A 23,361-nucleotide genomic window follows, 5' to 3' on the forward strand; every position below is an offset into this window, starting at 1 on the left:
CCTTTTCGATTATGATGTGTAACCAGAAAACACATGTGAGTATAATTTCAGCATTACGACGCTTATCAGTACCAGTACTTTTTGTAGCAATCTCCATTTACTAGTCACTGTTCAGAATGCACATTCAATCAGATATCAAGTGTCAGTTTTGACATTGGGAATGGGCTCAATAGATAGTTCCCTTGCCTTGTAACTGACTGGTTGCTGGTCATGTATTGGATGTTATGCAACTACAGTGTATGAGCTTCATTGGTTGGCCGTAATCGTATGACTGTACAGACAACCTGTTAGTCAGACTAATACAGCCCCTATGGATATACAGGCTGAAGATATGCATTTTAGAGCCGATGTTTACTAGACTTTTTTTCTGGTTTTTTATCCATACAACCATCTATAAAAATTTGTCAGTGGAATTCTGTTTCACACTGTGTAGGGATACGCCTTCTAATATGACAGGTAATTCCAAAATATTTCTGCTAGCTGATGACACTAGCTTTGTAGTGAAGGATGTTGAGTACAACATAGGCAGTGTATCAAATAGCGCAGTTCAAGTTGTACGTTCATGGCTTCTAGAAAATAAATTGATTCTTTGTCGTGATAAGACTCAGTTTTTACAGATTCTAACACACAATGCAACTAAAGCTGAAATTTTACATACATAGAATTGGCATATGATCATTGAGACTGAATAATCCAAATTCTTAGTTGTTCGGATAGATGGTGAACTGTCGTGGAAATATCATGTCCAGGATCTTGTTCAAACACTGTATGCTGTTACGTTTACCATTAGAACAGTATCTGTAAAAACTTATAGTGCTACACAAAAATTAGTGTACTTTGCTCATTTCCATTGACTTATGTCATACTGTAGTATGTTGTGGGGTAGCTCTTGCCATCCATTCACAAAGGGTATTTTTGGCTCGGAAATTGCCAGTTGAACGTTTGTTTTCAGCCCCTGTTCAAGAGTCTGGGAATCCTAACAATGGCTATTCCCAAGGTTTAGCAGTTTTTGCTCAGTTAATACTTAGAAACTTATTTTTCACATTCTTTGGAGCCTGTTTCCTGCATGATACTACCAGACCTACCTCTTTAGAAAGTACATATAACCACTCATTATTTAAGTGCATCCAAATACTGTTATATAAAGTTACTGTTTTTTTTCACATAATCATTTGAAATGTTGTGTACTGGCAGAAGCAACTTTGCTTCACCCTTTTCCTGATCAAAAGTGGAGAGTAGTGCAAATCTTCATGTGCAGAGTTGTTCATTCTTACGTAATTTCTTACAGTCTAATTGTTTAGCTGACAGCTTTGCATGCTGTCTTCTGCTTCATCAAGTAGCAAAAATTCTTTCTCAGTCTGAATAAAGATATACTTCCCTTTTGAGTGAGGAATCTTAGTTGGCAATGGAAATATTCTATACAAATTTAACATATTATTATCATCTAAAAAGACATTTATTATGTAACTTAATATACTTCTGGCCATGAATACATGCCAATCAAACGACTTTAACAAAGCAATACAATATAATATAATGTAAAAACAAGAGGTGCCCTGATGATTTGGTAAAAGGAACACGAAGCTTTCAACTTGACTATTATTAAAGTTAGAAACTTAACAATTTGTGTGAGTTGCTGTTGCCGTATGCCGTTCTGCGTGTTAACAATGGTGTTTATCATACGCCCATATTCTGCTTCTACATTGAAATACTTGTTTACATATTGTTACAAAAGTTGCATCCCTTATCTGTTTCTTTAACCCTAATGAATGTTTCCAACCTTTCCATTCCTGACTTTAAAATGTTTTAATTTTCTTTTATTGCACTTAACCATTCTGCTTACTCAGTTATGTCACACTTTCTCCTGAATTAGCCTCCAAAGTCCTTCTGATTTCCTTTCCATAGTATCTGTGTGTTCCATATGATACGTAGCATCAGTTTCATGTAACGTGCCAAGTACAATTTTGCTTACAAATTGAACAAAGTTACACACATCTCTCTTCCTCTTTCTCTTGTGCTTTATCAGCAGGTGTATCAATTTCTGTTACCCGGTGACTTTCTGCTTGTTGTTCTACAGTGTGTCCCTACATCTCTGCTTTACTAATTTTTCATATATTTCAGCCTTCTGAAAATGTTTGAGAATCTAGATTTAAATATGTTACAGTGCTCCAAGTGGATCAGTAAGTCTCGACTTTCCCTATATAATCATAATATATGATTATATATGATTTTTCATAACTTCAAAATTAATCTGCCGTTTTAATCTGTTTGCATGTACTGAGAGGGTTCTGCCTAGCAAAATCATATAATTAAATTAATTCAGTTTTAAGCGTAAGTATTGTGTGTACTTCCCGGCTTTATAAATTATTTCCACTGAAATGGTGTGTGTGTGTGTGTGTGTGTGTGTGTGTGTGTGTGTGTGTGTGTGTGTGTGTGTGTGTGTGTGTGTGTGTGTGTGTTGTTTTAATATGCAATCATCTTGTGTGGTGGTTCTTACCATTGCCTAATCAGACGGGCCCTTTCAGCATGTGTGAAGTTGTTGCACAGCAGATCCAATTCCTAGTGTGCATATAAGTTTTTAAAAATTGTTACTTGCCACAGACAACAGAGAATCAGGTCCAGCTCATATCATGTGCTACAGTCAATACCTGGGGCATGCAGAGAGTGCCAGTGTTTTAGAAGAGAGGGCACCATACATAATACCTTTCCACAATGAACCAAGTCGTCATCAGGGAGTGCAAATGGCGGAGTATGACAGAATCCAGTATGTAATTCTGTGAGCCTTGCAGTATGTAGCTATAGCGTGTAAAATTCGAGATCAGCTGCTCCACGGCATCCTAGCAGTGATGGAATGTGTGAAGGCAAGGGGAACTGAAAGTAACTGAGACTCCACAGTGTGGCCAAGTTCACTGACACCTCCAGTTAATTAGGGCAAATGACTGCATAGATGGCTGTGATGACATTACGTCCATCTGAAATACACCTATTGTAGAAGCTTAGTCTTGGTGTCTGGTCATTCTGTCTGCTTCTCTGATTCCAACGAAGTGGCACTCTCACCAGTTACAGTATAACTTGGTTGGCTAATCGTGATGTGCTGCATGCTGCCAAGAGAAGACTTTGCCCCTGAGACTGCAACCAGGCTGCTGTATTGAAACTTAGCTGCTGAAACTCCCGTTGCTGTTCAGTCACCACAGTGAGTGACAGAAGATGGTGACCAACGTGAACCTTCACCTGATGAAGGGTCATACCAAGTGACCACAAACTACTACCTTCAACCTGTTGGGTGAGGCATCTCTGTGCCATTTCCCTGGCTGTACACTGTGTTGCTGATTTGGGTCCTGGGCTTCCACCTTCACAACACCCACCACCCATGATATGGTGTTGGCACCTGCTTAAAAACACTTCTGTCATTGAGTGCTGGGGTGGGCTGTAATAGCTGCTGGTGAGCGACAGTACACTTGTGCATGAAGACTCTACTTGCCCAATATCTCTGTTGGGTTCTGACCTACACCACTACCACAGCTGACACACAGTGCTGCATCAAAAATCCTTATCGCACTCAAGTGTGTGATTCAGTGCATCTTCCTCCCTGCTGGAAAAGACAACCCATACTGTAAGATCACAAGCAATTAAAATACATTTCCAGGCAATGCCATTTTACTGGCACCTTAGGGTGTATGACAGCCACCTACACCAGCTCCCGAGCTCAGTCTCCCACACCTGTTATGTCTCCACCTCACCTTATTAACCTCCACACCCACTACATATCCTGATTCAAGATGTGACCATTACAGCTGGTTCCAGAAGTGAGTCTCACTTCGACACAGCCACAGTTGATATGCAGAAGTGGCCCTACACTAACAGAGCTACAGCTGGCATCAAAAGTGGCTCACCACTGTGATGACTGTTGACCACAAGTGGGCCTTGCATTGCAACTGGCAATACACTGCTATTGGCACCAGTGTCCTGGTGTCTCCATCATCACCACAGCGCCTTATCTTATGTTGCAGTCAGTGCTTCACACAATGCGGGACTCTGAGAGAGTAACATTTTGTTTACCTTGGAGCTGGCTGTTTTCATTTTGTAATTAATTTGGTGTGGTGGATCGTAGAGATGATAGTACAGATGTTAATTTTAATCTGAGGGTAACTTTTCTACAGCCAAGTGAACCTCCTGTCCTGTGAGCTTTTAAGGAGAACTGATGTAAGTCATAACTTAACACCTGTCAGGTGTGCATTCTGTAGCATTTCTGGGCACGAGTTGCCATGCACAAAGTCTGTGCCCCCCACACGTTTCACTTGTTGACATTAGAGACATTTGGCATGAGACAGTACTGAATGTAGATGGGCTACAATATACCATAAGAACTAGAGTAACTTTTTGGGCATTGTGTACACTGTAGGGTGAACTGCATGATCTTTCCTTTTTGTATTGTATATTCCTTTATTGTTGAGCAGTAGTAGAATAATCAAGATACGAGTAGAAGCAAGCACCATTAATACATGTGATTATGTTGTCACCATGATGGAGCAGCTCGTCAGATTACAATGTTAGCTACAGTCAAGTCTAACAAAATTTGCCTTCATAGCACCAATTTACAGTTGATTTGCGAGGCTAAGGCACATGTTACTTACCATGAGACCTTGACAGATGTGCAAACATTTGAACAGTTGACTGGGAGTGAGGTGGGCAGGGGTTACGGCAGTGGTATATTGTAAGCAGAATAGTACTCACTTCTTTAGGAAGATTTTGAATATGTTAACAAACAGGTGTAATGAGTCAATTGAATCAGTCTCGAATAGGATCCAGAAAATCAATGTCAAAGTGTACGAGCTAATGCAAAATGAAGAAGCCGTTATAGTGGTTGAAGCCATTATAGTGGTTCATGAAAAATAGTGCTCTCAACATATTTTTGTGCAGAATTCCCACTACAATGTCATGTAGGATCAGAATGGAGAATCCTTCTGATTTTGCCATAGCTATTATTATTGCCACACAGTTGGAAGAGGTAGATATAGCAATTAGGAGTTCTGGTGACCAATGTGTGTGTGCTTCAGTAATAAAATGTCACAGTTGTGGAGACAAGCCCCATTTCCATCAGCATTGTTATCAGCCAGAATGCTATGAGTGCACAGCAAAAGTGTTCAGTAAATGCAAATAAGAATGTATCATCCATCAGAAAACATTACCAACAAAATGTAGTATTGCACAAGTTGATTCAGAGATGGAATTCTGCTTGTGGAATTTCATTGGTGGCAAGGAACGTAAGCTTTTAGGAGATATGGGGGCACATGTATTGGTTGTCGCACTAGATCTCTTGGGTGGAAAGAGACTAGGTTATGTGGAGTTGGTTATAATGATATAAGTTGTTTGTGAACAACGCTACCCAAGTTTTAACATTGGAGCTAAGGCACCTGTTATCCTGGGCCTGAAAAAATGATGGCACCAAAAAATATCATTTTTGTTGCAGCTATAGACTTGAATGCTAGAACCAGGACCAATACCTATCTGATACGTATATCACGTAGGCAGATGCAAATATTTCTCCCACAAGGGATCTTCGGAGTGGTTACCAGAGGCATGCACCGAGCCTGGACAAAAATTCAAAGTTATAGCAGATCATACGTCATTGAAACAGGTTAACAATGTGAGCACATAAGTTGAGTTAGTTTGGTTTTGAAGTGATTCATAAACCTGGGAAGAAAAACAAAAACTTGAATAAATTGAGCTGCAAAGTCGCAATGCTGCAAGCACTTGGATTGGAAAAGCACCTATGTCTGGCAGAGAGCACAGGCAGATGATGCAGGCCTGACTCTCAGGAATTTAACACTCGAAGACTTACTATGGAAGTCAACAAAATACGGGCTGTTGGTGGGTGCCATTGTCCGTTTAAAACAACCTCAGCTGGTTACAAGTATATATTAACAGTTATTGATCATTTTTCACGGTTTTATATCTGACAGCAGTTCCTGCCTGGCAGGCTCCTGTGGTTGCTTCTGCATTAGTGAATAATTGACTGCCTAATCAAGGTACAAACTTCTTATCCATTTGGATGAAACACCTGTGCTGTGCATTTGTGTTTACAAGATAAGGACAAGTCCCTTCAATCCACAAGTAAATTGGTGAACAGAAGGCATTCATTGAACAATCTGGAAGATGACAAGTCATATTTGTTAACAGCCAACATACAGATTGGGACACACATCTCCAATTTGTAGTCAGTGTGTTCATACTAGTCTCTCACTATACAGGGTTATCCACAGAAGGAAAATGGCATGTCTCTCCAGTGTGTCACAACCTAAGTTAGGATCCTGGGCTTCAGCCTTCAGGGCGCCTGCTGTCTGTGATATGCTCTTAAGCACATGTGTCACTTCAGGAGCATTGGCTACACAAGCTGTTGGTGAGGCACGGTAGGCTTGCATCTACAGACTCCTAATCCAGCTACCTGCATGACATCGCTATGGGTCCTGACGTACACCACAGCCACACCCAACAAAGTGCCATGTGCACATTTCTTGTTGCACTCAAGTGTGTAATTCAGCACACCTTCCACCTTGCTAGAGAAGACAACCTCTACCATAAAACACAAGCAATAAATATGTTTCAAGTCAACACTGTTTCACTAGTGGCTTAGAGTGTATGACAGCCACCCACACCAACTCCCAAGCTCGGGCTCCTGTGCACCCGTAGTATCACTACCTCACCTGCTCAGCCTTCATGCCCACTAAAAATCCCAACCTGAGAAATGACTGCTACAGTGTGTTAAACCACAGCGATATCAGTAGGTTTTCGGGTGTAACTTACTCTTGTCAGAATGCAATAATATAATCGTAAGAGGCTCTAAGTGTTAATGCTGTAGCGTAGAGTGAATAATTGGATGCTAATCATATTTGCAAATGTCAGAGTCAGGTTAACAACAAATGTTACTGCCAATTTCATCATACTTACCACCATGAGTAATCCTTCTTGATTTATAGCGTAAAAACATCTATCATGGGAAAATAGGTGCATCTCTTTGGAATAGAAGGATTTTTCCCCTCTATAGTATGTGTCTCTTATGGCAGGGAAGAAAAAATTCATGTTGTAAATTAACGTGGAATTGAACTTCTGCCCCTTTATACAGAAAACCTGCAGGTTGAGGATTCAGCTACAGTGAGAACCGATGATAATTTCCCTGTTAGAAGTCTGTGTAGTGTAAGTATAGGTAATAACAAAACATTTCATTTGCAGAAAAGCTTTTGTGTCTTCTTGGAATAAGTTTAGAATAAATATATTACTGTTTTTGTGTAATATTCGACTTAATTCCTCCTCCACATGTTCTCACTATCTTCCATAAAAAATTGCAAATAGCATGTCATTCATGTCAGTGCTGTAAGGGACTTCAACTCTGGCCATGATTTTAAGTCCCCAGGTGTACTTGATAATGTGGAAATTATTGTTATTAGAGAACTCTATGTGGTTTCTGATTTTGAGAGTTCAGTATGATGTGAAATTTCCACTTGCTGCAACCAGAGTCTTAAACACAGCAGCATGGCACCAACCATCATGAACAAATTGACAACCAACTGTACCCCAGACATTTTCAATGAGCAACATGTCAGTTGAAGTGCAATCTAAGTGAAAAATTGGTAGCAGTCCTTCAAAAAAGCCTTCCACAATCCTCACTGTATGTGGCTATGCACCGAATGCTGAAACACAGATTTTGGGGGGAAGAAGGTATAGTACCTTAAACTCTTCATTCCTGGTGTAGTAGTTGAGCTTTGTATTGTCCTCGGTATCCAGGATTAGAACTTACATGTTGTTTCTGATAGGACATGCAGCGTTGTCTGCTATGCTGCTCAACAATGCTGACTGTCAGAACGTCACCACCACAGTATCATGCGGCTGTCAGTATAGGACAGGTTGAAGTGGGATTTGTCAGTAAATACTACTTTTGCCACTCAGCATGTCAGTGAGGGCTTTCATGTGCCCATTGCAATCCATTGTGTTTGTAGTTTTTGGCTAGAAGTTGATTCAAAGGCAAACATGCCAACAGTCCAGCAGATGCCACTGAAGCATTGACACAGGCATTCGCACAAGTTACAGTGCTCAGTGCAGAGCCAACACCATTGGCAAAGTTAAGATACGCACTCACTTGCTCCTGTATACAACTCACTGCTACAAAAATGCATCGCAGTCGTAATGTGCTCTGAGGTGAAACATTACAGCATGACAAACCCATTTGCTTGAGGCCAATTATTTGGTGCCATTTGAACTCACTCATATGCTGATAATGTGTGTTTTAATTTCAATGAAGCATACTGGCACTCAGTACCATTTTTCCATTTTATTTTACAGCCTCTCACGGAGCTTGGAAAAGCAGTTCTTACCAAATCTACATAAAAAAAGCACTTATAAGCCTGTGTGTATACTCTATTTAACCTTATTCACTTATTGTTGGTAAACTTATCTACACATTTTCTGAGTGTAGAAATCATTCAAGCCACTTTTTTTGCGTACTGCAATTTTCACAATCAGTAGTGCAAACTTGTCAGAGAATTAAAAAAACATGAATGTAAGTATTGACTGTAGCAGTAATTTCTGTACTCACACTAGAACATTTGGTGTAATTTTAATTGTACATTTTAATTACAATCCAGCATGGGAAATAACTTGCACAATACAAGATCTTGGGGTTGCATTTCAGCATGATAGTCTGTTACTGAAATCAATCAATATTTGAACTATGTTTCATACTGCACTTCAAAGAAATTGATGTGCTACTCAGAATCCCTGGTGAACGTCAATAACAAAATGAAGAGAGACAAGCATTCAGTAACAGAGACATAAAATGGAGGAAAGTTACGTAAATAGGAATTTTAATAGCATAGTAACCTGGACACTAAGTTGGCTAACTTCTAAATGTTTGGTATGATGTTCTAGTTGTTAGAGGACAAGGGTTTTAGTGCGAGATGAGGTATATGAGAATGGAATCGCATCATCATCATCATCATCATCATCATGATCTCAGCCCTTCCCCACATCATGTGGGGTCGGCATTGCTTTGCTGGATCCTTCTCTTCCATAAAAGCCTATCCAGTGCTTTTTCTCTGAGGCATCCTTTCTCTCGTAGCCCCTGCCACCTTGTCTTTCCATCTCAGTTTCAGTCTTCCTCTTCTCCTTGATCCTTCAATTACTAGGTCTTCAACTCTTCTCCCCATGTAGTACTCCCCTCTTCTCTGCACATGTCCATACCATCTTAGCTTACTTTCTTGGATCTTCTGCCCTATGGGCCCCACTTTCAATGTTCCCCTGATGTACTCATTCCTTAGTCTATCCTTTCGTGTCACCTCACTCATCCCCCTTGACATTCTCGTTTCTGCCACTTCCATCTTTTTCTCTTGAGCTTTTGTAATTGGCCGAATTTCTGCTCTACACAGCATCGCAGGCCTCACCACAAACTTGAAAAGTTTCCGTTCATTCAGCAGCTAACCTTCTTATCACAGAGTTCTCCACTCAGTTTCCTCCAGTTCATCCATCCACTATTTATCCTGTGTTGTATTTTGGCCTCCAATCCTCCATCACTTTGCATGTAAGAGCCTAGTTGTTTAAATGGAATGGAATCACATAATTAGAAGTACCTTACACAAGGAGTTGTTTTCATTCAGCAATGGCTGTGCCACTGTGTTCTGTTCCTGTAGCGTGTGCTTGGTGAATAGTAAAGAGGAGCAGAATATGAAAACACCATGTTCTATTTACCGACACTTTGTAAATTTCCAGTTGGAAAAGAGCACCATTAAGATGCAATATGATAACTGTGAGCATTAATAAGAAAAAATGTGATATAAAAAAGTGTATTTATTTAACTTCATCAAAATAATTTAGAGGTGAGACTATCAGATTAATAGTGTTTTCTGTCAAGCCTGTTAAACGGTTGTCATGTATGATTGGTGTTAAAAAACATTTTACATATATGTTGTGAACAGCGGTTTTCCAAAATTCTATCACAACTTGCACATGCTGTTTCCAGCTTAGAATATTAAATAATCTCCTATCATATTCAACTGGATTCATAATCATATTTGTTTCCTCCTATTTATGGCATTGCCCTCCTTTTCCGATAAGAATTATATTGATTCAGGTGAAAAAATGTGTGTTGTTTTTATATTGTTCACTAGCAAACCCTAAGCTGACTGCTAGTTTGTTGATGCACCCCTCCATTGGGTGGTACATAAATAACAAACTCAATGAAATAGAATCATAGCACAGCAACATAGCTGTTGTTGTAGTGGTCTTCAGTCCTGAGACTGGTTTGATGCAGCTCTCCATGCTACCCTATCCTGTGCAAGCTTCTTCATTTCCCAGTACCTACTGCAGCCTACATCTTTCTGAATCTGTTTAGTGTATTCATCTCTTGGTCTCCCTCTACAATTATTACCCTCCACGATGCCCTCCAATACTAAATTGGTGATCCCTGGATGCCTCAGAATATGTCCTACCAAGCGATCGCTTCTTCTAGTCAAGTTGTGCCACAAATTTGTCTTCTCCCCAATTCTATTCAATACCTCCTCATTAGTTGTGTGATCTACCCATCTAATCTTCAGAATTCTTCTGTAGCGCCACATTTCGAAAGCTTCTCTTCTCTTCTTGTCCAAACTATTTATCGTCCATGTTTCACTTCCATACATGGCTACACTCCATACAAATACTTTCAGAAACAACTTCCTGACACTTAAATCTATACTCTATGTAACAAATTTCTCTTCTTCAGAAAAGCTTTCCTTGCCATTGCCAGTCTACATTTTATATCCTCTCTACTTCGACCATCATCAGTTATTTTGCTCCCTCAAATAGCAAAACTCCTTTACTACTTTAAGTGTATCATTTCCTAACTTAATTCCCTCAGCATCACCCTATTTAATTCAACTACATTCCATTTCCTCGTTTTGCTTTTGTTGATGTTCATCTTATACCCTCCTTTCAACACACTATCCATAATGGTCAGCTGCTCTTCCAGGTCCTTTGTTGTCTCTAACAGAATGACAATGTCATCAGTGAACCTCAAAGTTTTTATTTCTTCTCCAGGGATTTTAATTCCTTCTCCATATTTTTCTTTTGTTTCCATTACTGCTTGCTCAATATACAGATTGAATACCATCAGGGATAGGCTACAACCCTGTCTCACTCTCCTCCCAACCAATGCTTCCCTTTCATGCCACTCCACTCTTATAACTGCCATCTGGTTTCTGTACAAATTGTAAATAGCATTTCACTCCCTTTATTTAACCCCTGCCACCTTCAGAATCTGAAACAGAGCATTCCAGTCAACATTGTCAAAAGCTTTCTCTACGTCTACAAATGCTAGAAATGTAGGTTTGCCTTTCCTTAATCTATTTTCTAAGATAAGTCGTAGGGTCAGTATTGCCTCACTTGTTCCAACATTTCTCCGGAATCCAAACTGATCTTCCCCGAGGTCGGCTTCTACCAGTTTTTCCATTCGTCTGTAAAGAATTCGTGTTAATATTTTGCAGCGATGGCTTATTAAACTGATAGTTCGATAATTTTCAGATCTGTCACCCTGCGTAACGTTCGAGCCTCAGCATCTGAGAATTATCAACCTGCTTTTCATGTCGTAATACAGAGCGTGGAGCAAAAAGCAATTATCTTCACTACACACCACCTGGAGCCATATCATGCTTGATTCAGCGAGTGGTAATTCGTCAGTATCGTAGCCCACTGCCCTGATAGAGACCCAGGGCTGGACTGCATCCACAACTAAATGATGAAGCACCTATTAGTGGTTTGTCAGCATCATATTCTTGCCATCTCTAACGCATCTGGGGTGAGGGTGAGTTCCCATCGCAATGGCGAGAAAGCATCATTGTTCCAATACCGAAACAGGACAGAGATGGAAAGTTATCAGCCAGTTAGCCTAACTAGTGTTTTCTGTAAGTTGCTTGAACACATTGTGATTCAGCGGCTGTGTTGGCTCCTTTATTCTTGAGGTCTTCTTGCTCCTTCTCAGGGCGGTTTTTGCCAAGGCTGTTCTACTACTAATAATCTTGTTTATATGTAGTCTGATATTCAAACAGCCTTTACCAGATGTCAACACCATTTATAGCCATCTACTTTGACCTGCTATAGACTCACGACACCACATCCTAACTACACTACATGAGTGGGGTCTCCATGGTCCACACCCAATTTTCACACATAACTTCTTGTTTTACTGTACTTTTTGGGTTCTAATTGGTACTTCTGACAGGATCCCCCATATTCATGAGAATGGGGTCCCACAGTGCTCTGTACTGACTGTTTCTCTCTTCTAGTAACCGTCAATTGTTTAGCAGCAGCTGTAGGGCCCTCAGTATCTCCCTCCTTGTATGAAGAGACTTTTGCCTCTACTCTTCCTCCTCAGTAAACTAGATAAAAAGCAGTAGTGTTGGATCTCATTGAGGCACTTGAAACTTTCAGCACATGGTGGGAGCATGTAGAGGGTCTCTGGCTGAAGCTAAAAGAATAACTGACCATGCACTGGATAGCTACGTACCAGTAAAAATAAATCTTGTCATACCAAATTTTGGCTATACTTTATTGCCTTGTATTTACCGAAAGAGTAATTTTTACTTATCTGCAGCCTGCCAGCATATCAAAGTTCTGCAGGTGGCACCCAAATTGCTCACATAACTGAGTTATCAAAGTTCAAAGTGCTAAAAAATGCAATCCGTCAATTTTGGCTTGTTTTAGCTGAAAAAATAGCATCATGGTCACTAATATTAGTTTTAATGTCAGATCGATTTGTTGCCATTAGATCCAATACATTTCCATCATGAGTGGGGTCTACTGAAGCGTCCAATCCCACCTGTCAGTTTTGACACGTGACGTAAGGCTGTTATCGTGTGTGACATCACGACGGTTTCTACCAGTTTTTCCATTCGTCTGTAAAGAATTTGTGTTAGTGTTTTGCAGCCGTGGCTTATTACGCTTATAGTTCGGTAATTTTCAGATCTGTCAACCCCTGCTTTCTTTGGCATTGGAATTGTTATATTCTTCTTGAAGTCTGAGGGTATTTTGCCTGTCTGATACATCTTGCTCATCAGATGGTGGAGTTTTGTCAGGACTGGCTCTCCCAAGGCTATCAGTAGCTCTAATGGAATGTTGTCTACTCCCGGGGCCTTGTTTCAACTCAGGTCTTTCAGTGCTCTGTCAAACTCTTCACGCAGTATCGTATCTCCCATTTCATCTACATCCTCTTCCATTTTCATAAAATTGTCCTCAAGTACATCGCCCTTGTATAGACCCTCTATATACTCCTTCTATCTTTCTGCTTTCCCTTCTTTGCTTAGAACTGGGTTTCCATCTGAACTCTTGATATTCGTGTAAGTGGTTCTCCTTTCTCCAAAGGTCTCTTTAATTTTCCTATAGGCAGTATCTATCTTACCCCTAGTGATATATGCCTCCATATCCTTACATTTGTCCTCTAGCCATCCCTGCTTAGCCATTTTTTGCTTCCTATTGATCTCATTTTTGAGACATTTTTATTACTTTTTGCCTACTTCATTTACTGCATCTTTGTATTCTCTCCCTTTCATCAATTAAATTCAATATTTCTTCTGTTACCCAAGGATTTCTACTAGCCCTTGTCTTTTTACCTACTTGATCCTCTGCTGCCTTCACTATTTCATCCCTCAGAGCTACCCCTTTCTTCTTCTACTGTATTTCTTCCCCCCATTCCTGTCAATTGTTCCCTTATGCTCTCCCTGAAACTCTGTACAACCTCTGGTTCTTTCAGTTTATCCAGGTCCCATCTCCTTAAATTTTCCCACCTTTTTGCAGTTTCTTCAGCTTTAATCTACAGTTCATAACCAATAGATTGTAGTCAGAGTCCACATCTGCCCCTGGAAATGTCTTACAATTTAAAACCTGCTTCATAAATCTCTGTCTTACCATTATATAATCTATCTGAAAACTTCCAGTATCTCCAAGCTTCTTCCATGTATACAACCTTCTTTATGATTCTTGAACCAAGTGTTAGCTATGATTGAGTTATGCTCTGTGCAAAATTCTACCAAGTGGCTTCCTCTTTCATTTCTTACACACAATCCATATTCAACCAGTATGTTTCCTCCTCTCCCTTTTCGTACTATCAAATTCCAGGCACCCATGACTATCAAATTTTCATCTGCCTTCACTATCTGAATAATTTCTTTTATCTCATCATACCTTTCATCAATCCCTTTGTCATCTGCGAAGCTAGTTGGCATATAAACTTGTACTACTGTGGTAGGCGTGGGCTTCGTATCTATCTTGGCCACAATAATGCGTTCACTATGCTGTTTGTAGTAGCTTACCCGCATTCCAATTTTTTTAAATTCATTATTAAACCTACTCCTGCATTACCCCTACTTGATTTTATGTTTATAACCCTGTATTCACCTGACCAAAAGTCTTGCTCGTACTGCCATCAAACTTCATAACTCCCACTATATCGAACTTTAACCTATCCATTTCCCTTTTTAAATTTTCTAACCTACCTACCCGTTTAAGGGATCTGACATTCCATGGTCCGATCTGTAGAACACCCATTTTCTTTCGCCTGATAACGACGTCCTCTTGAGTAGTCCCCACCCGGAGATCCGAATGGGGGCTATTTTACCTCCAGAGTATTTTACCCAAGAGGACACCATCATCATTTAACCATAAAGTAAAGCTGCACGCCCTCGGGAAAAATTACGGCTGTAGTTTCCCCTTGCTTTCAGCCGTTCGCAGTACCAGCACAGCAAGGCCATTTTGGTTAGTGTTAAGAGGTCAAATCAATCAATCATCCAGACTGTTGCCCCTGCAACTACTGAAAAGGCTGCTGCCCCTCTTCAGGAACCACATGTTTATCTGGCCTCTCAACAGATACCCCTTCGTTGTGGTTGCACCTACGGTACGACTATCTGTATCACTGAGGCACACAAGCCTCCCCACCAACGGCAAGATCCATGGCTCATGGGGGGAGGACATAGCTGTTACTTCTTTAATTTTTTTTCTTTCTCTGCAGGTTTTTGCTAGATTCATCACAGAAAAGGAGATCTTGAGTTTTTCTAAACAATTTTTCACAAATAACAGCCATTTTGTTTGAGCACCAGGCCATACCGATATGTCACCATTTTTGTTACACTTTCCATTCATTCTATAGACCCTATTTTGAAGATGAATCTTCAGGGCTGTGAAACTTCTGAAGGTATCCATTAACAAAGTGAAGCATTTGTTAGAAATTACATAAATAAATATTGTTAAACTGCTCTAAACTATTTGTGGCTACACATTGTAAATTAAGCACAGTAAAATTAAAAGCATTGCCACTACTTTGGGGAAGGAAAAGCAAGGACGTTGCTTATTTCCTGTTGCTAGTTTAATTTCTTCCAGACTGGGCCATAGGAACAGAGGCCTATTTTCAATGCATATTTATATTTATCATGCAGCTCATTGAAATATTTAACTCTTGAGTCTTTATTATCAGATAATTTGGAACAACAGTGGCTACCCTTTTTTTTTTCTCCAAAATAGATAAGGCTTTTCAACTTCTTGCTTTATGTCACATGGAAGGCTGCTGAGAACCTCCACCTGAGAGGACAGATCCCTACTCCGAGCCACGGACAGAGTCAGTATCCTTCAGAATCCCAGTTTAACTGAAGCTGATTTTTATTATTAATGACAAATACAATTAAGGAGTAAATGCATTGGGAAGCAAATTTAAGAATTCAAGATATTTAAAGAGTCTTCAGCAAGACGTGAAGTTAACTACTTTACACAGTGTCTTACTGCTCTATTTCTTTAAATAAATACTTTACTTTGGTTGCGTTGGTGCAGAAGACGATCCCATAAACCAGCATCTTGGTCTTCAAGGCACCATTTGGAAATTAATTGTAATTGCAAAACTTGTGGAATTGAGATTCTTGATTAATTTACTGGTATGTTGGCTTAATCGTAGCTTATTAGTAACTGGCCCCCCAAGAATTTTGCAGCAAATGTTTCATTTGCGCGATGACATGTTTAATTTTGAAAATAACTCAGTGCTGCAATGGTTATAAGTTCAACTATATCAGTGGTAGTCGCAAAGTTTAAATTTTCACTTTAAAAAATTGTTTGTTTCCAGGTACATGTCTACAGTCCTGGTACGCACTGAAATCCCTGGGCCATAGTACCATAGCGCACCGCTAAAAGAGCATAAACAAAATGGCACAGTCCATCAATAAACTTGAAATAGGCCACACCGGTTTATTGTAGCTGCATGTATGGACCGCAGACATGTTGCTGCAAACAAACAATAAATTAATTATCTGATTATCGTTGAGAAAACAAAATTTCCTTTCTGCAAACACATACAGTGAGAACAGCTTACTCCAGAACTGATGGCATCTGTGGTTTTTCTAATTTTATCATAAAGAAAATAACACACACTATATGCAATCCACTGTCTTAACTAATCAATAGGATGTTTACAGAAGGAACCAGACTGCCTTAAACTGACATTTGTCTTGCCTACATTCAAAAAAGGAAACAGAATTTCACCCGAAAATTACAGACCAATTGTAGTAGTACCTGTAATATCTTAAATTATTGAAACATTAATGAAAGACCAATTAACTGTTTTTTTTATAACCTCCTAAGTAGTGGATTCTGAAGTGGGCAGTTAAGGAAGTTGTATTATCAATATTACATGGTTTTGAAAATAGGGAACACACATGTGCAACTTAAGTAGATTTAAGCAAGGCATTTGACACTGTTCCACATAGCATTTTAATATAAAACTTGAAAAATATGGAATAGCTGATGTAGAACTATTATTGCCAAAAACATATTTGACAAACAGAAACCAAAAGGTAGTTTCAAATTCAAATAACAAATCTTATCACCTCAAGGTGAAATTTGAAGTCTCACATGGATCTGTACTGGGACCTTTCTTATTTGTTGTGTATGTGTAGGAAGTCATTTCTGAAAGTATTTGTATGGAGTGTAGCCATGTATGGACGTTTGGACAAGAAGAGAATAGAAGCTTCCAAAATGTGGTGCTGCAGAAGAATGCTGAAGATTAGATGGGTAGATCCATAACTAATGAGGAGGTATTGAATAGAATTGGGGAGAAGAGGAGTTTGTGGCACAACTTGACTAGAAGGGGGGATCGCTTGGTGGGACATGTTCTGAGGCATCAAGGGATCACCAGTTTAGTACTGGAGGGCAGCGTGGAGGGTAAAAATCGAAGAGGGAGACCAAGAGATGAATACAGTAAGCAGATTCAGAAGGATGCAAGCTCCAGTAGGTACTGGAAGATGAAGAGACTTGCACAGGATAGAGTAGCATGGAGAGCTGCATTAAACCAGTCTCAGGACTGAAGACCACAACTACAACATGTGTAGTTATTATGTTGTGTCCAACCTGTTAACACACAAATTTGTTATGTATGCTGACGACGCAACTTTTATCGTGTAATATAGTGATGCAAATGTTGTCAAACAAATGAACAACTCAGTGATGGAAAAGACAGCTCAGTGGTTCGATTAAAATAGACTGTAACTGAACACATCCTCTTTTCCCTTAGAGATGTTAATAATGGACCAAATGAACTCAGACATTCAGTAAAATTGTTAGGCATATATCTAGATACTAAATTATGCTGGAATACCCAAACAGAAGAGCTGTGCAGTAAGTTGATAAGAGTTTTATCTCCTTAGTATTGTTAAGGATTGTGTCACTATGGAGTGCATGCTTATTGCATACTATGCCTTTTTCCATACACAGTTGTATTGTGGAATACTTCTTCGGGGAATCTCTGCTGGGGTAAAAGATGTTTTCCTCTGGCAGAATAAAGCCAGTAGACGTATTTTTGGTTTGAGCAAATTAACTTCTTGCAGACAGTACTTTACTGAGCACAAAATACTTACAGTCCTCAGGCTGTACATATTCAAAGCACTAATGCAAGCCAAACAGAATTCCCACATGTATGAAAGCAGGTCAAATGTGCACTAGTATGAAACCAGACAGGAACTTATTAGAGATTCCTTGGACGTGTTTGAGTAAAGACCAAAATAATTTTGTACTCACTGGCAAAACATTTTTAACACTGTATCACATGACACAAGCGAATTGCATGAAAATAAATTTAAAGTGGTGGTAGAGACATGGCAGAAACAGAAAGCATTCTATAGTGCAACTTATTTCATACATAATGAAAAAATACAATGCTCTTTTTATTGTAAATGTGATTGCAAACTAACAAAATTGTAACTTATGACATACAACAAAAATTGTCTGTGCAACAGGTGTAACAAAACTAAATATGGATGAGTACAAAATATGCAATATCTATGTAATAATATCCATATATGATAACCTTTGTATAACCATTTATGTAACCATCTGTAGTTTTATGTATCTACCTTTTGTATAATTTGTGTAACCAATTGTACAATTATGTAACAAATGACGATGCCTTATACAACACAAAAGTTGTTTACAGGAAAATAAATCCAATTCAATTCAGTTCAGTCCTAGAGACATACCAAATAAACATTAAAAGGAAGTGGACTAAATTTTTAACAACTATATTTTCAACACAAGCAGTGTTGTTATTTGGTTAAGGCACTGCATTTTTTGTAGAATTGTTATTATGCAGAGAGATAATATTCTTGAGAGTATTATGCTAAAAATGTATCTTTTCTTTGACAGGTTCAGGAAGATATCTGGCATACAGTTTCAAGACATGCTCTTCTTTGATGATGAATATAGAAACATCAGAGATTTAGAAGCCCAAGGTGTGACATCTGTTCTTGTTGATAATGGAATATCATTTGCAGTTGTAGAAGAAGGGCTCAAAGCTTTTAGTTCTCGAACATCTTGACATAAATTGTTATGTTCTGTTGTGTAAGCACTGGTGATGTCAGAGTGGCTGTAAAAATTTATATCGCTGTATACAATATTTCCAGTGAAAAGTAATACATCCTGTCACTTCATTAGTTCTGTAGAGAAAGAAAAAAAAAATGTTTCAAATCAAACAGTTTCTTTAAACTGAAATACTTTAGGCTGTCCAGGAATAAATAATAAATGAATGTACTGTTGAAAATACTAGTAGCAATCAATTGTTTCCAGCAGTAGAGGAATTCTGCAAAAGTTCACAGTAATTAGTAACACTAAGCTATCTGTGTAGAAATTTCTCTTGCTTGTAACTCATTGCTTTTATGTATAGCACAAGTGAGTGAAATGGGATTTTTTTTTTTTGGGGGGGGGGGGGGGGGGTGATGGTGTCGATTAGTAGAATCCAAAAATTTGTGAATAAATATATATATATAGGATTTAAAATAATTATAGAAAATACACAACAGCAGCAATTTCAGAAGTCTCAAATTATCACTAATATCTCATTGTCATTTATTTGTTGTTCACAGGAGATTAGAAACTTGTAGCATAGATGGAAATTATTACCTATAAAGGGTGTCCTATAAAGAATGCAACTGTTGAAATGTCCACTGCTACTTTTTCTTGTAAGTTGTCAGCACTGAACATTGCACAATTTTCGTCTGTACTCTTTGTGTTTAGTAATGGAGTACTTCATGATGAAACAGCATGTTGTCACACTGAAAATGTTTACACATGTGGTGAATATTGTGTAGAGACTATTTACATACTCCAAGGAATCTTTAGTCAATGTAACACACAGAAATTAAACCCTCAAGGCGTTATCATTGTAGTCATTCAGTGGAAAAAATCATGATCGTGGGTCGTAATGTTGCTTTAATTCTGGTAAAATCTATTTGCAAATGTTCACAACAATTGTACAGTTCCAGAGTAACCACACAACAAATTATGAAAGAAGATTGTCACCTTTGGTCTTATAAAATCCAGTTGGCATGAGAAGTGAAGCCAGACAAGCACCAAGCAGTTGCCCTTTGTGTGCTTGCGGAACAAAGATTAGAAATTAGTTTCATCAGGAAAATAATGTGCACTGATAAAACACACTTTCTGTTGAGTAATTTTGTGTACAAGCAGAATGTCAGGATTTGGTGCACAGAAAACACTCAGGTAACTGGCAAAGCCGTAACATCCCCAAGTGACTGTGTAGGGTGTGGAAAACAGGTTGAGGGTGTAATTGGGCATACTTCTTCAAAGATAATGCCAAAAACAGATTAACAGTGGATGCTGAATGCTACTGCTATATGTTAAGTGTGTTTTTGTGGTTGAAGTATGATTGTGTGAATATTAGAGGTTTGATTTCAATAAGATAGCACAACCTTTTGAACATTGACTGCAGCAATGGACTTGTTACAAGAGAGGTTCCCTGGCTGGGTAATTTTGTGCAATGGTGATGCAAATTGGCCACCCAGATCTTGTGATTTGGCAACCCATGATTTTTTCTTATGGAGATATTTCAAATCTTGTTCTTATCTCAACAAATCGTGATGCTTTCCAGAGATCAAGGTTTGAGATTCAGCATGTAATTTCATTATTACAGTTGCAAGCATGCCCTGTAGAGTTGTGGAAGGCATTCAAGTAATATTATATTTCATACATGATTGCAGGTAATGTATTTTTCAATAAGAGTGTGGTTTGAAAAGTTCTTGGAATTACCATGAGAGGTCAGTGCTAGTGCAACGATTTGGTCACGTGATATTTATTTGACTGTTACCTGTAAACATGTGCCACGTCAGTGCTCTTGGAAGAGAGCTGTGCCGGTGATGTGGCTCTGTTGTTGTCCCCGCTTAGTGATTTGCGAAGGTGGAAAAGTCGAGATTCAAGCAGTGATTAAGTACTTTGTAAAGAAAGGTATGAAAGCAGAGTATATACCTGCCAATTTCCAGAATACACTGGGGTACTCTGCTCCTTCATATTCAACTGTTGGCAAGTGGACAAATTAATTTAAATTTGGTTGGAGGAGCTTAGATGATGACCCACACAGTGGTCAGCTAAGATGTGTCACTACTCCAGAAATCATTGCAAAAGTGCACAAATGGGTCATGGAGGATTGCTGATTGAAAGGGCGTGAAATTGCTCACGCTTGTCAGATGTCTTATGAAAGGGTATATCACATTTTAACTGAAGAATTGGAAATGAAAAAATTATCTGCAAGATGGGTGCCGTGAGTCTTGGCGCTGGATTAAAAACGCGTGAGAATAGACATATCGGAACAATGTTTGATCCATTTTAGGAGAAGTGAACAAGATTTTTTGCGCTGGTTTGTGACCACAGATGAAACTTGGGTGCACTACTATAACCCAGAGACAAAACAACAGTCAAATCATTGGCAACATGCTAATTCTCTGCCACCAAAGAAAGCAAAGACAATTCCTTCGGAAGGGAAGGTCATGGCTTCAGTGTTCTGGGATGTGAAGGGAATTCTGTTTGTAGATTATCTCTCCACTATGCAAGCAAATGCTGGAGAATACTATGCTAACCTCCTCAACAAATTTCAACAAAAGATGCATGAAAAAAGACCAGGTTTAGCAAGGAAGAAACTCATCTTCCATCAAGACAATGCGTGCCCGCACACATATGCCATTGCCATGGCAAAATTACATGAATTAAGGTATGAATTGTTGCCACATCTGCCTTATTCACCCAATATGGCTCCATCAGACTTCCATCTCTTCCCAAAACTGAAATTTTTTCTTGATGGACGAAGATTCATTTCGAACAAAGAATTGATAGCCAGAGTTGACAACTATTTTGTAGGCCTGGAGGAAACTCATTTTCAAGATGGGATCAAGTCATTGGAACATCATTGGACCAAGTGCATTAACCTACAAGTTCTGAGAACTTTTCAAACCACCCTCTTACTATGTAAATCACTTAATTTTGTCAATAAATTTGTATATTATACGGCAGGTGTGGCAACAATTCACACCTTAGTTCGTGTAATTTTGCCATGGTCACGGCACATGTGTGCAGGCATGCATCTAGAGTCACAGCACCCATCTTGCAGATAATTTTTTCATTTCTAATTCTTTAGTCCAAATGTGATATGCCGTTTCAGATGACATCCGGCAAGCGTGAGCAGTTTCACACACTTTCAATTGGCGATCCACTATGGCCATTTTGTGCACTTTTGCAATGATTTCTGGAGTAGTGACACATCGTAGGCGACCACTGTGTGGATCATCATCTAAGCACTCCCAACCAAAGTTATAATTATTTGTCCACTTGGCAACAGTGATTATGAAGGAGCAGTGTCCCCCAGTATATTATGGAAATCGGCGTGAATGACCTTCGCGTTCATACCTTCTTTACGAAGTACTTAATCACTGCTTGAATCTCAATTTTTCCATCTTCGCGCAAATCACTACGCAGGAACAACAACAGAGCCACATCACTGGCACAGCTCTCTTCCAAGAGCACTGATGTGGCACGTGTTTACAGGCAACAGTCCAATAAATATTACGTGACCAACTCGTTGCGCTTGTGCTGACCTCTCATGGTGATTTCGAGAACTTTTCATACCACCCTCGTATGATACACTAAAAAGTTGTGTTCTTTGCGGGGCACCCTTAGGTGTTTGCTAAATGTATTTCTAAAAAGATGGTGATGGATATATAGATGAGCTTCACAAAAATTTGTAAAGCATGACCTTAATCTACTAATGATTTATTAACCGTGTATTCAAACATTGCTAATTCTGAAAAGCATTTCCTTTCAATAACATTCCAGTAATACAGAGTTAAATTTGAAATGAAGTTATGTTCAAATAAAGTGTCATGTGAAGAAATAATTTTCCTCTGAAACTATACCTGAATTTACAGAGCAGGGTATTGTTAACAGTGGATAAATGTTGCTGCCTCACAGCAAACAAACAACACAAGCTAAAATTTAATTAATTTATGTAACAGAAGTTAATGCCTAATAAGGAAACGTTACAAAACAAATAGTAATCCTTTAGCTAACTCTCTCGTGGGGCATAGACAACTATTCCAGGTGCTTCAAGCAGTTGGGCAATTCTGATAACAAAGTGTAAGGTGCGACTGGTGGGAAAGACACCAGTAGTTGCTGGGTCTGCTTTTTAGAGAGCAGCAAAACTAGCTGCTGACAAGTTGGTGGCAGTAGCAGTCTGTAGCGTGTTCATTAGTTTACTTGGTGCTGCAGTCCAAAAGCATCTTACTATGATCTGTTGGGTGGCTAAGAGACAGTCTTCCACTTCCTTTGCCTCTGGTTTGGCTGCAGAACTCATGCTTTCAGTAGTTTCACAGATTATCATTGGTAAAGATGTTATAAGCATGATGTGTGAAAACTTTATTTTTTTAAGCCATGCAACTGAATAATGTGTGATATTTGTTACATAAGACCAACACAAAACACTTACTTGAGTCAACAGTTAGAATCACTAGCTTGTGATTTTAATACATTACAGTG

At 39.0% G+C, this 23,361-nt stretch overlaps 1 protein-coding gene across 1 annotated transcript in view; it reads left to right on the forward strand.

Moving 5' to 3' along the window:
• Nucleotides 1-19,089, forward strand: part of LOC126267405 (magnesium-dependent phosphatase 1-like) — a 44,126-nt gene extending 25,037 nt beyond the window's left edge. Inside the window, exon 4 of the mRNA XM_049972633.1 lies at nt 18,694-19,089. Within this exon, the coding sequence (XP_049828590.1) occupies nt 18,694-18,865 (172 nt within the window). The 3' untranslated portion in view covers nt 18,866-19,089. The remainder of the gene's footprint in view (nt 1-18,693) is intronic.
• Nucleotides 19,090-23,361: the final 4,272 nt, after the last annotated feature.

The sequence above is a fragment of the Schistocerca gregaria genome, chromosome 4, assembly GCF_023897955.1.
Source record: "Schistocerca gregaria isolate iqSchGreg1 chromosome 4, iqSchGreg1.2, whole genome shotgun sequence".
Lineage (NCBI taxonomy): Eukaryota > Metazoa > Arthropoda > Insecta > Orthoptera > Acrididae > Schistocerca > Schistocerca gregaria.